Here is a 13851-nt window from a genome sequence, read left to right as displayed (position 1 = left end):
AAAACATTTAAAACACCACGTCTCAGTATTTGGTTTAATATGACATGTTTCAGGCCCACAGACCCATCTTTAGGTCTATATTTACTTTCACATTAACACACTGCTACAATTCTTCTAATTTAATGTCGAAACATTAAAATTTCTAATTAGGTACTTATAACTCCTTCTAAAATGTCATAATCCCATGTCTGGGCTATCGGAACATCCTAGATTTCAATATTTCATCCCTTCTATGTCCAAAATATCTTCCTGAGCACTCTGTTTTCAAACACTTATAATCTACGTTCTTCCTTCAATGTAAGAGACCATGTTTCACTATAACAATAATTTCGCTAAATAACTTGTAAGTAGTGTGAAGACGTAAATGTCTTTGAGGATGAATAAATTACTACTTCGTTCTCCACCGTGCATCGCACACCTGCAAATTAACGACGTTAGTGAAAGTTGTGCGATTTCATACTCAATAATCCCTTGAAATCGGTTTCATTCCACTGAGCCACATGGCCAGCGAGGCGAGCGTCCACCAGTCTGACAAACTTTCTCCGGATTTAAGTGCATCAACAGGACACGTAGACCGATCACTTTTATTCTGCGAACGCCTTGCCCTTCTAATCTTACACAAGCAACAAGCAGATCCTCAAATCCTCAAGAAAACATCAGTAAAGACAGGCAATCACTGGAAAGAATACTGCAACATTCAGAATGACAAACAATTCCACTGAACCTTCAATCACTGGGGAAGGCGGAAGAAGTGTGTTGCTGACTCAACTCCATCTAGTGGTGAAATTCCTAAACACGACGATAACGCCAAACTCTCGGAACACAGAGCAAGATGATGTCCCCAGGTAAGCCCAATCGCAGGCGAACTACGCGGTCACATTACAAACGACAACGCAGTACGAATTCAATAATCTGATCGAGTTATATCGGGCAAGGCAAAGCTTCGTCGAACTTAATCAACCTTTGAAGCCGAAAGACTTCCCTATGATTCTCCCCGTAAACAGAGATTATTTTCGTAATGGTTACGTGTGGCGTTTTCTTCGCGGTACGGACTGAATAACCAAATAATATTCAAACGAACTTTGTTAAGCTTTTAAGGGTTAAAACACCACAGCATAAAGACTCATGGAGAAGTGAGGTTAATGTTAGCTCCACACATTACCCTCGGCAGGTTCACGCCTCGGACGATTTGCCTCCAAAACAAAAGAGACTCCGATATCCAATTCAGACACAGCTGGATGGGTCTCAGGGCCGGGTTGATGGGGTGAGAAGAGAATCGAACCCCAGTAATCCAGTCTACTGCTTAGCCGCCGTATCGACTGAGATATCCTGGTGCAGACTGCAGTTAAAATGGACGGCGCTGCACAATTCTGGTAAAAACATACGAATCCTCTTTTCAAAATCTCCGTGATTTGGGGATGGAATGAGTGTTGCTACTAACATTACGCTGAATCAGCCTACACGAGGAAACGAGGAACTGGTTTACAGTCAGTCTCGGTTGTGTCAACTTGGCATTGACATCAAAGACTACCTGGCCTTCGAGGCGTATTCATAACAACTTTTACTTGCATCAATTTGCGCACAAACAAGTCTTGGCCATCAGTTGGTCTATCAGCCAGTACAGACGTCGAAACACAGGCTTTGATCTTACGCGAAATTACTGTTCGCGAAAGTGAAGTAAGTTCCTGAAACGTGAAGTCACGTGCCGCACTACTAGCAGACCGAAAAACGTCGTGCTTGTTCAGATTTGATTTGAACTTCACTGGTAACAGTTTCAACCACTGGAAGTTATAAAACAGTCAGTAATAATAAAACAAATGGATGAACAACTATGATCTTGACAGTGAAGCAGCGAAAAGCACGAGAGACTTGTGAGAAATATATTTGTAATAAACACGAATGTCCACCACTCGGGTACGGAGGAGCGGTTTGGGCATGCGCACTACATCGGTTGCTTTCCATGCTTGTGACGTCACAGGGACTTTCTGAACTCTTGCGTGCAGTACAAAGGAACTACTGACCTTTAACAGGAATGAAAGTAAAATAACCGCGAGATACATTTTACCAAGTTTGATTTCTGAATTTCCACAGACAACTTGAAAACTTTCAGAAGAAAAAAAACATACAGTTCGATAACTGCGATAATCTAATGGGACCACTGGCAATAGTAACTCGATGGAGCGAAGACCTTCGATGGAATTTATCAGTCGCTAAGCTGGTGAAGTCACCTCCTCCATGAAACCGGAAGATTCACAGCAGTGTCCAAAAGATCCCGCCATTGCAACATAACTTGTAGCTGTGTAGACCAAAATACTTTAAAACCAGAACAAATAACTGTTTTGTTAATTAAATTAATCTCAGTAGACCCACTGCTCGTATTATTAATATGTGCATGACTTATAGATAATAGTTTTACGACTGTATCACGTAAAATGGACCTGACATTTACAGCACGGCGCAGTAATCCCAAAAAGTCAAATACTATTAAATAAACCTGATATTGTGTCGATGTTGATCCCGGGTAGTAACGCTGTGCGGACTTGTGGCCAGATACCAGAATTTCGGAGGAACATACTTCAGGGCGTTACAGACCAAATCACCAACACAGCAACCAACAACCTCAAACATTAAATGACTTAGTGCGTGTGCTCCAGATACAAACCTGAGATCTGAGAGTTTGGGGTACGAGCAGATACGTAATGTTTTGGAATTGGACCCCACGGCGTAGAGCTTGCCCTGGGGGTGAAACTCCGCGCAGCGAACAGCTTGAACATCTTCTAGAGACGTGACAGCCACAAACCGAGGCCTTCCGGCACCTCCCCCTCCACCATTCACTTCAGCATCTGCTCGAGGCACGGGCTACAAGAAACAAAACATAACAAGTCAAACACTTCTATTTCCTGTCTCGCAGAATAACGATCCTGACGTAAACAAACATGTCACCTTCCGCCCGACACAAGACTGAAGGCAGACCGGTGTGCGCATTCACAAGAAATAGTTCCACTACTTAATAATCACTTCTCTGTCGCGTACTGACCAGGAGAAGGCGTGGAGTCTGGCATCACACGATTCAAATTCGTATGGGCAGTCGGTCGTCTCATCAGACTTCAAACCTTTCACTGGTTTCCAATTCAGCTGTCACGTTCCGTCTATCACGCAATTCAGAGCAGTTTATTATTCGGCATGGCACAAAATCTCTCCACGGTGAGATGGAGAAAGCGACAGGAGACAATGCTTGGAAAAGTCTCGTCTGTAGACTTCGCATTCATTGCCAATCAAGTAATAATAATAATCATCGTCATCTCACTGGAGATATCAAATCGAGAACATGACATGGCGATATACGTTCATAGAAAATCTGTGAAGCGTAAAGAATATCCACAACACCTCGTTCTGACAAGTGAAGGAAGTTCTACGAACGAGACGCCACGTAGTGTTAGAAAATGAAACCTCGTTGCAAAAGACAACTGACAGGCTGGCGTGAAATGCAACGCCTCTTGTACAGTCACGGCGATAATGTCTGTCTACTAACCCCTTGAAGCCCAATGGTAACCTTACGTACCATCTACTTCCTCAATCAATAATTCTGCATTATGTATACATACGATTCTGAGTGTAAACAACGGATTATTTCCTTAAACATCATTTACCAGGTGATATTTGTAATGGCGTAATGTTGTGTTTTCTTTGCAGTAGGGGCTGAATTTTTAAATATTATTTAGACGAGCTTCGGCTTCAACTGTATTGAACTGCAACCATCAATAAATATTTTAATATTTACTGTGTGATTTTTCGATAACCCTACAGTATAGCGATACATTTAACATCGAGATCGCAGAACTTACAAATATCAAAATGATACAAAAATACGCGGGAAATATAACCTTAAAATTGCACATCGAAGCTCAAGCCATGTTCGGATAATCGTAATTATTGAAACTCACTTTCCTGCCATCGGGAAGTCAACTTAGCGACAGTTAAAATATGGACATTAAACTGTTTATGGTAACAGATCTTCATAAACGCATTACTCGCATTAAAGTCATTTCAAAAACATGGCGACCGCGCGAAGTCTATATTTACATATCTTTCAGTCTGATGTGTCCATGACATCATCAAAACAACAGCAAAGATGGCGCTCAACGTTATCTTCCCACAATGCAACAGCGGCCAGCTGTTCTCACGAACACTTCACGTCTGTCATCTGCTAAAATCATGCGGTCTACTTCACAAAACTGGGACAACGAACAGACATAACCTCAAAACTCACCCACAATGTTGGAAGTTAGGATGAAGTGTGAAACTCACACAGGATTCTGGCGAGATAACATCTTTAAACATAAGCATGTCAGGGACATTTAGGACCAAAATATGCTGTGAGTAGTAGCCTCACACTCCGCAAAAATACCTTCGCGTATTAAGGCTTTGACCGGGATGTTCTTTTGTTAAATCTTATGTGGTACCGCCTGATTCGACTTCTAATGGTTAAGTGAAGTGTTTTCTTCGCGGTACGGTCTGGAATCGTAAATATTATGAAGACGAGCTTCACCTTCAAAGGGTTAACCAGCTGATTTTCGTAATGGTGAGGTGTAGTGTTTTCTTCGCGGTACGGGCTGAATTCATAAATAATATTCAGACGATCTTCGGCTTCAAGGGGTTAAATTACTTTTTCGGTGTAACATAATTCTGTGAACATCGATTAATATTCCGATATAAATACCCAAGGTTTAATTTATAAAAAAAACAAGAAAGCAATGTGATCGGCGTTCATTACGAATTCGATCTCCATAAAATGTCGATAAAGCATTGTAACTCGGAAGTTTTAAAAAATTATCACAGAACACAGTGCACTCAGTGACTGAAGCACCATGGTGTTGACGAATTTAGGCAGAGTTTGTGCACTGCCCAATTTCAAAGAATCTACAACTGTCGGAATGCAGAGATGTAGTGTAGCCTTTTCACAAGGGTCTGGGGGGGGGGGGGTAAAACCCGAAATAAACGAGACAAATATATCTCTCTCTCTCCAGCTACGTGTGTGATCTAGGCACAGATCAAAAGACGGAGTGTCGAGCAGTGCTAGAATGATAATTATCAGGGGAAAATAAAACTTGGGAGAAAAACCTTCGTCCACCACAGAACTTAAAAGTCACCCACGACTGTACCCGTGTCTCTGCGGTGAGAAGCCAAATTCTAGCTACCTCAGCTAATCTTCGTAAAGTCCAAATATGTCAGACTGGGCTGAAATGCTAGAATATGCTAAATATGTCGGAACACAAAATATAAACTCTGTACACGACGATTACACATCAATTTCGGCGGCAATTCATACTTTGGAACAGCATTCGTACCTTTCTGAAAAATGTGAAATTACTCGTATGTGGCACTACGTAAATAACCACTTAATTTATCACAAAATCAATGTTAACATATGTTTTACGTGCGTTTTGAAACAAAAAAATCACACAATTAGTCTCACAGCTGGGTTCGCATGAAAACAGACCGAAACTGGTCTATTTAGACCAAACTCGAGACAGCGTCTACAAAAAATTGTTTCGTAACCCCCCCCCCCCCCCAAAGTCTTAACTATCTCCCAACGATCTTCTAACTTAAGTGCCTAAGGGAACTAAAATGCAAATGTCCGCCCTTCTCTTTTGCAGATACTGATCAAACTTGGCACACGACACTTATTAAATGCGACTCATAATGTTTACGTCATTAGTTTAAAATCTAACATTCTTCAGAGTACGCCTATTAGGCCTGACACGAAAGTAAAAATTTATTCAAAAAAGTTACAGTTATCCTCCACACACACACACACACACACACGACCCACATTTCTAAAAAATTCTACAAAAGTCGAAATCTTTCAACCTAATCGATACCTGAATAAACCTAACCTATCGATAGAAATTTATCGTCGACCTGACGACGTAGGCAGTAAGCCTCTCTGACACGTCGGTCGATTTCTACGGCATAACATAACTGAAGAGATCCATCTTCTGTTGTTTCAGTCTGTTGGATGTAAAATGAAGACATCAAACTGAAAGCTACGTCATCCAAATGCATATAACCTAAACGTCTCCAGTAAACATAAGCCGACTAAAGATCATGGACGTATATCGATATCATTGACGTGAATCGACTATGTTTTCTGAAATATCGACTTCTAATTCCATTAAACCATTACCCGTTAATGACCGATAGTTATTTTTCTGTTCATTGTCTTTTATTGAATCTTGCGTCGTTGCAGGAGTGCAGTTACAAACAAAACTGTTTAATTGTGTTCCTAACGGAAATCATGGTCGAAAAATATTCGGAAATGTCAAAACTCCGAAAAACGTTCTGGGTTCAAAACCCGGTGACTGCGGTTTCTACAGCTCGTAAATTAAGAACGACAGATGTTTGTTTCAAGCCAGAAGATTATAGTAAGGTCACAAATCTAAAATCTGTCCTGGATTCAACATTAAAAATGTCGTGTTCAAGCATAATTTTTTTTCAAAAACAAAAATTCTTTTGCAACGAAACATATCAAATAATCAGGCCTACAAGAAACTTTCGGGCAGTAAAGATTAATAACAAATACAATAATACAATTTCCCAGCATTAACACTACGAACATTCTGCTAGTTTAAATAGAAACGGGGAAGTTACAAGCAACACGCATTTGAAGTGTCGTCTCCAAGAAGCTTTCTTGTTGAGAAATATCCGCGACCGAATTCCCTTCCGGTTTCCAACACAAACATCTGCATTACGTAAAGCAGTCCTTTTCAGAATCTTGGCCATCGCTGCTTTCCACTGGTTGTGCCTTTCACTCCAGTAGAGTCATCGTGTTACAAGTTCCAGACGGAAGACTTCACATCTCATCACTTGCCAAAACGGAGTATCACAGAATCTATTATTTCGATTTCGTATATTGCAGCGTGTACTTAAAAAGTACCGAAGACTCTCTAAAGGCTTGTCAAAAACAGTTGACTCTCGATTAACCGCGGTGGTTGGTAAACATTTTTCTCGGATAATCCGCAAAAATTACAAAAAAAAAACTCGCTAAAAAAACAAAAATACGTAAGTTTATTTACAGACATACTCTACTTAATTTTTGTATAGATTTACTAATAACAAAGAGGATTTAAATATTCCTGGAAAAGGGGCTCTCACATTTGTGTACACGGAAAAACTGACGGCTTCAGTATCATGAGATCCGCATTTGTAGAGGTCAGCGATATAAATGTCAATACAGCCCAGCCAACATTTAAACGCCCTATTAGTACAAGATTAAACTCCCATTTGCATGTACGTCTCGAACCAGGGCTGTGGAGTCTGAGTCGATAAAAATGTACTGACTCCGACCTCGGTATAAAATCTTAAGAACAATTTCTATACCGCGTGTGCCGCAGGCGGCCTAACGCTTAGGGAGATTCAACGACGCGTTGAGCCACGTGGTGTGGGGAAAATGCTTTGTAACTTTGGCTGGGATACCTTAAAAATACGAACTGTCTACAAATCAACCGATTTCTGCAACAACCATTAGACTTATATTTAAATATCGGTTATAAGTCTAAAAAGTAGGCTGATGGTTCACGTGGTGGTGATGAAATATCTTGTGGTACCATTTACCATTTTAGTAGGTTTACCATTATTAATACATATTGAGCTTTTATGAAGGAGTCGGAGTCGGAGGTTCCAGCAGTGAACCCTCCTCCTAAGGGAAATGCTTTAATCAAATGCGGTGCGTACGGTAAATCCGCGTTCGACGAACTTAATATTGTTAAGGTTTAATGGGGATACGGGAACAAGGCCGTGGAAAGCCAACGTTAACATACAAAACATCATAAACACATTGAATTATATTTTATTATGACGAAACTGTGATAAATGATAAAATATAATCGGAAAGTTCAGCATTAAAATAAAATATCAACGGAGTGTGAAGCCAACTTCAGCTGCGCACAAACCACCGCGCAACCTATCCACAATCTCCACTCCCCCATCTAGTGGCGTAACCTTGAAACTTTTACACCTACGTTCTGATCCCACAATGCTGTGCGAGGGCAATATCAGAAACAGTGAAATGCGGAGACTGAGGGACCCAGAGGGGGTGGATTACAGTTGAGCTGAATCCTATTTATACCCTTCCCTGTGCTGAATAAAACAAACCAAATTGGTTAAACGAATACGTACAGATATAAAAGCTAAACAATCTTCCTCTCGCGTTAACACAAACATGAAACGAAATTCGCCCACGGACTCCACGGACACAGCCCAATGAAGATGTCATACACACGAGGAGCTACCCAAACGTTCAGGAAATTTGCCCTTAAAAAAATCCTAGTTTCCACCGTCTCCTTCGAAGTAGTTCCCTTGGCCATGGATACAAGCGATACCAGCGTTTTTCCCATGATTCCATGCATCCCTGTAAGTCTTCAATTCAAGTCACCTCTGGGCACGAGAAAATCCTTAGGCTATCCGCAAATGTACCAAGTCCACTTCAGCGTCAGCGTTTGGGCTGGTATCGTCGGGGACATTGTCCTGGGCCCCTGTCTACTACCTGAAAGGGTAACAGCTCAACGATTTCGTGGGAACTGTTCTACCGATGGCAGACGTGGTTTCAGCACGACATACCCAGGACGTGGAGGCCCGATTGCATGGTCACCGGATCTAACCCCAATCGACTTTTTCCTGTGGGAACAATCCCTCCCAGGACAATCGACGATCTTGTGGCAAGACTTGAAGCACCTCTGACGACGGCAATGCTAACATATTACAGCGTATTCAAGAGAATTCCACGCCGTCTGCCTTGAAATGGATGTAGGTCGCTTCAAATACCTATTGCAACTACGAGACGGCCATGGTTTGATAATTTGGTGAGTTGCGCCACGGTGGTCTAGCGGTTAGAACGCTGGCCTTGTAATCCTGGGGTCTCGGGTTCGAATTTATAACTTGTGTTGGGCAAGGCCGTGGTCCAGGTATCACGGAGTTTTCCTCCGGGGCTTCCCCGGTTTCTCCGTGGCATCCCAACAATTACTTCACATTCATCATCATTTACATACAGAAGAAGGCAATGGCAAACCACTTCTGAATCATCTGCCAAGTAAACGGACCTGTCGTCAGACAGAACACTAATAATAATATGTGTATTAATAAAAGTAACCGTCACAGGACACATATTGTACAAATTTTAAAAATGTCCTTTAACAGGGAATCACACTGTGGAAATCTTGTGCGCGAATTTAGTTCGTCTTTTCGGGTCAAACAACGTTCGAAGTTTTTACGTAATATGAAGCACGTGGCGATGTTCAGGTGTTTTAAGAACACGACCACGCATTCTACACCACTTGCATTCGTCATGCTACAGAACAAAAGTGTCGGTAATCGGCACATTTTTCACCCACGCGCAGATATCGATTGCCTCAATCGACTTATCGATACTTGTATCGCTGTGTTCAAGCACTATTACACGGTGTGCGGCCATAATGGCGGTATGAAGTGTTGTAAACACAAAAAAGTTTCGCCCCTGTAACGTGATCGGTACAAAAAGTTTTCCATAACATTTTTAAATCTGATACAGCTTTAGAATATTCTAATTAAAAGTTGTCAGTGGAACCACGGTTCCGGAGAATTTGACGTAAATACGTCTATACGGAAAGGAAGTTTATATATTGGCTTTATTCTAAATATTTCCTTTATACATGCTTTACAATTGAGATAAGTTTGATTAAGACATTGCTTATTTAACTTGAATTAGTTACGCTTAAGATGGCTCTGTGGTAGCTGAATGTAATGTAAGGTAATGTAATGTAGGGTAATGTAAGGTAACGTTTCCTAGGTAACAACAATTCCGAGTAAACACGACGTTGCCTAGGTACACTTGTTACACTTTTTTGCCGAATGACCCTTCCGTATAGACGTATTTACGTCAAAAAGTGCTACCATGTGTTTCGTGTAACTGTGAAACGAGACCTCTTACGGCTAAGGTGAGAAAATACAGTAAAGAAATACGAAATAAAATGCCAAGCAAAGCAGCTGACGCGTACAAGATCTGAAAAACAACGTATATTATAAAACGAGAAAAAAAGAACTATAGCTCGTGATCTTCTTGGTTGGGATCCGTGCAGTCAATTTAGGTGGACCACCAACTAAATATGGAGGAGATATTTTTCTCCAAAACGTTGGTAACCCCTACACGACAACTGTTATTTTCCCCTCCGTGAGAACCTCAAATTTCATGGCGTCAAGATGTTCTATACGGTGATTAACCATCATTACATTTCAGACACTGGTTTGCTGGGTCTACGTGCGACAGGTGCAGACTTACATCTCTTATGTGGACCACAAGAAGTCACATGTAACAACTGACGTATAATTACGTGATCACATGACACTAATATTCTCCTTAGACAGAGTACATAAACTTTAACACGCAATTTAGAAGTCGAGTCTGTCTGCTACTTAGTGCCGAACAGAGTTCGATTCATTTCGATATGTAACGTCGAACATCCTTCATCCATCGTACAAATAATTTCTACACGACATTACAGTCCTTAGACACACCGAAAATGTACTGATACGATTAACCATTTAAAGCCGAAGCTCGTATAAACAATGCTTAAGAATTCAGCCCGTACCGCAAATAAAACACAACACTTGACCATTAGATCAACTGGTTAACGCTGTTTAAGGAAATAATCGCTGTTTATTCTGATAATTAATTAACCCTTTGAAGTCGAATATCGTCAAAAGATATATAAGAATTCAGCCCGTACCGCGAAGAAAACACCACACTTCACCATTAAAAAGATCGACTGGTTAACCCTATGAAGCCGAAGCTCGTATAAATATTACGTAAGAATTCAGTCCGTACCGCGAAGAAAACACTACACTTTATCATTAAAAAGATCGACTGGTTAACGCTGTTTAAGGAAATAACCGCTGTTTACAGTGAGAATCATACGAAACACATATATACAAATTGTAGGGCTGATGATTGTTACAGCATCTGGTACATATAATTACCACTGGCCTTTAAAGGAATAATATGTAATGAAAATATTTCCGTGTTCGGTCTGCGATATCATCACACCAATGAACTTTCAACCGGAACAAGGAAGACGCAAGAACTTTCTTTCTCAAAACGACACACTTCTTCTAATCACGCCTACAGCGTGATTAAGCAGACAATTCTATTCAATATACGGTCTATTCTAAAAAAAAAAAAATACTTTCGCAGGTTTGAACCGAATGAACAAAACCTCTCTCTTCCATTCCGTCCCATGCCCATGTCCGATACAAAATTAACTCCGAAACAATAAATCCTACATGCATTTGCAGCTGAGACACTGCTTGAAAAATGGCATTAATTTCAACTGTTTTGTCGCCCGATGTCGGCACTTCCACGTCAGGACACACATCGCTAAATGATTTACGAATAGCAGCAAACGAGTTCGATTAGAAGTAATGTTCGATGTAGTTGCTGGTAGTTTTATGAGAAATGCCTAACATTTCTACAAAACCCTTCAGTCACTCTAGCAACATATAATTTCCTCCACACTTAAATTCTGTTATCAAATAACTCTGAATATCCACCAGACCTTAGTCTAAAACAATTTTGTATCCAATGTTTCTCATATGTGTTTAAATACAGAGTGATTCAAAAGGTTAGGGCCAAACGTATAGAGGGACTCAGAGAGAACGACTTTCGAATAGGAATCCATGTCCTCCGAAGTTATCCCGAGTCAGTCGAGGCCATTGAAGGCAGGGACGCCTGATAACACACCGCTGAAATAATTTGGTTTGTAAGATTGCTAATGTAATCCTTGTACATTAATAAAAAACAAAATTAAACTAGTAGGAGAATAGCAAAGTACGGTTATTTCATCGGTACGTTATCAGATCTTCAATGGCCTCGACTGACTCAGGATGACTTCGGAGGACGTGGATTCCTACTCAAAAGTTGTTCTCTCCGAGTCCCTTTTGAATCACCCTGTATATCTTGAGCTCCATTTCTTAGAGCAAGTCGTTGAATGTTGTATCTTAATCTGATGAAATTCTGACACGGATCGGATCTTCGGGTTTCACCTTTGACGAAGTCTCACACATAACCAACTCCCCCCGGTAGTAGTAGCCACAGGTTCAACACCGACAACACCAAATCCCGCCACCTGCCACGATCCTGAGCCAACTCCATCCATTTCCCATCCTCACAGCCCAACTCCCTAAGATCCATCTTGATGTTATCTTCCCATCTCCTTCTTGGTCTGCCCAAGGATCGCTTTCCAGAAGGATTTCTCACCAAAATTCTTGCCCCATTGCCTTCCCATGCGTGCTACATGTCCAGCCCATCGGAGTCTCCTACATTTCACTATCCTCACTATGTTAGGTGAACTGTACAATGCACCAGCTCCTCGTTACGCAATATTCTAAATTCCCCACTTATTTCATCCCTTCTAGGTCCAAATTTCCTCCTGAGAACTCTGTTTTCAAACTCTTGTGTTCAACGTTCTTCCGTCAATGTAAGAGACCAATACGAAGTCTCAACTGAGAGGTCTAAAGGTAGATGAAAGGTCTTACTGAAACCACGTGAGGGCGTGGAATGAACTCAACTGGCTAAATAAATCAACGTCCAACATCGGCTTTTCCTGAACAAGGTAATAAACCTTCAGATCCGACAACAGACGGGGAATTTAGTGAACAACTGACCGACCATCAGCTTCTCTAGAAGGGCTTCCTGGTCAAAGTTTGTTGTACACAAATAAAAAGTAGGCAGACATTTCGAAGGTGATCGGCTGGGCATGTATCAAACCGAAGGACGGGCATTGCACTTTGCATGTGACAGACAAGTTGAACGTACCGCTACGCTGATCACAGCCTCCCGAGATTCAAGGCCACGGAGGCTCGGATCAGCTGACAGATGGCGTCCCGTACGGTACCAGCAGCGCCACAATGCAGTAACGGACCGCTGTGACAACGGCCTCGGTCAAGTTCAGTCTCAAGACGAAATGTGCCTTCGTCTAAATAATATTAAAGATTTCAGCCCGTAGCAACTCTTCGCCACCAAAAAGATAAAACGGTTTATGAAAATAATCTCTACCCAGAGAATTACACAAGATCGATAAACACAAGTGTCGATTAATCGACTGTTGAATCAGTTGGGACGTTACCACCAAGATTTGAAGGGTTTAACTTCAAACGTCTAAAAATATACATTTTTATCTCCCATCTTTTATTCAAAGTAATACGATAATGGATGAAAAGATCGGAGAAGGATGGAGATGCGATTTGCAAGCATCATTTTAGTATTGACAACTGAAGGCAAAAGAGAATTTGGAAGACGAAGGCATAGATGGGAGTATACTATTAAAATATAATCCTAGACACATATAAGATGAGATACCGTTAACGGGCTATTATGAACATAGATTCCATAAAAAGCAGGTTATGTGTGACTGTCCGCTTTGCAAGAAAAACCTCTCCATGAAATTAGAACTGCAAATACCAGGCGAAACATCATCGAAACCTATAACGACTATGAACGGTGTAGAAACAAACCGAATGATCGTGTGTCATTTGACTGGAGACCGGAGAAATGAAATTCTGCTGAGATACCAAGAGCACGGGGAGAGAGATTCGAACTCCGGATTCCTAGAAGCACCGACCACTCATGCAAAACGTTCCAAGTCGTAAACTCGATACGCACCATTAAGAACAATCTCTGGTCAGCGATCACAATAACGAACTGACGGTAATGGTACAAGGCCTCGGGCTAAGGAGTCTGCGACTTTTATAGAACACGGACAGAGGACCGAGGAAAGTAGCAGTACCTGAGGACAAATAGCTGACCAATTAAGTCCGAAATGT

The 13851-nt window shown here is 41.3% G+C and overlaps 1 protein-coding gene across 6 annotated transcripts in view; it reads right to left on the bottom strand.

Moving 5' to 3' along the window:
* Nucleotides 1-13851, bottom strand: part of LOC110830682 (WD repeat-containing protein 47) — a 123114-nt gene that overhangs the window by 11964 nt on the left and 97299 nt on the right. For all 6 annotated transcript variants that reach the window (XM_087359886.1, XM_087359903.1, XM_087359896.1 and 3 more), the window contains one exon: nt 2663-2859. In XM_087359886.1, coding sequence (XP_087216012.1) covers nt 2663-2859 — 197 coding nt within the window. The remainder of the gene's footprint in view (nt 1-2662; nt 2860-13851) is intronic.

This window comes from Zootermopsis nevadensis, unplaced genomic scaffold (assembly GCF_977971745.1).
Source record: "Zootermopsis nevadensis isolate Lab colony 2312 unplaced genomic scaffold, Znev_1.0 Znev_ptg000003l, whole genome shotgun sequence".
NCBI classification, from domain to species: Eukaryota; Metazoa; Arthropoda; class Insecta; order Blattodea; family Termopsidae; genus Zootermopsis; species Zootermopsis nevadensis.
The sequence above is the reverse complement of the archived record's forward strand: the minus strand, read 5'-3'. Positions and strand labels throughout refer to the sequence as shown.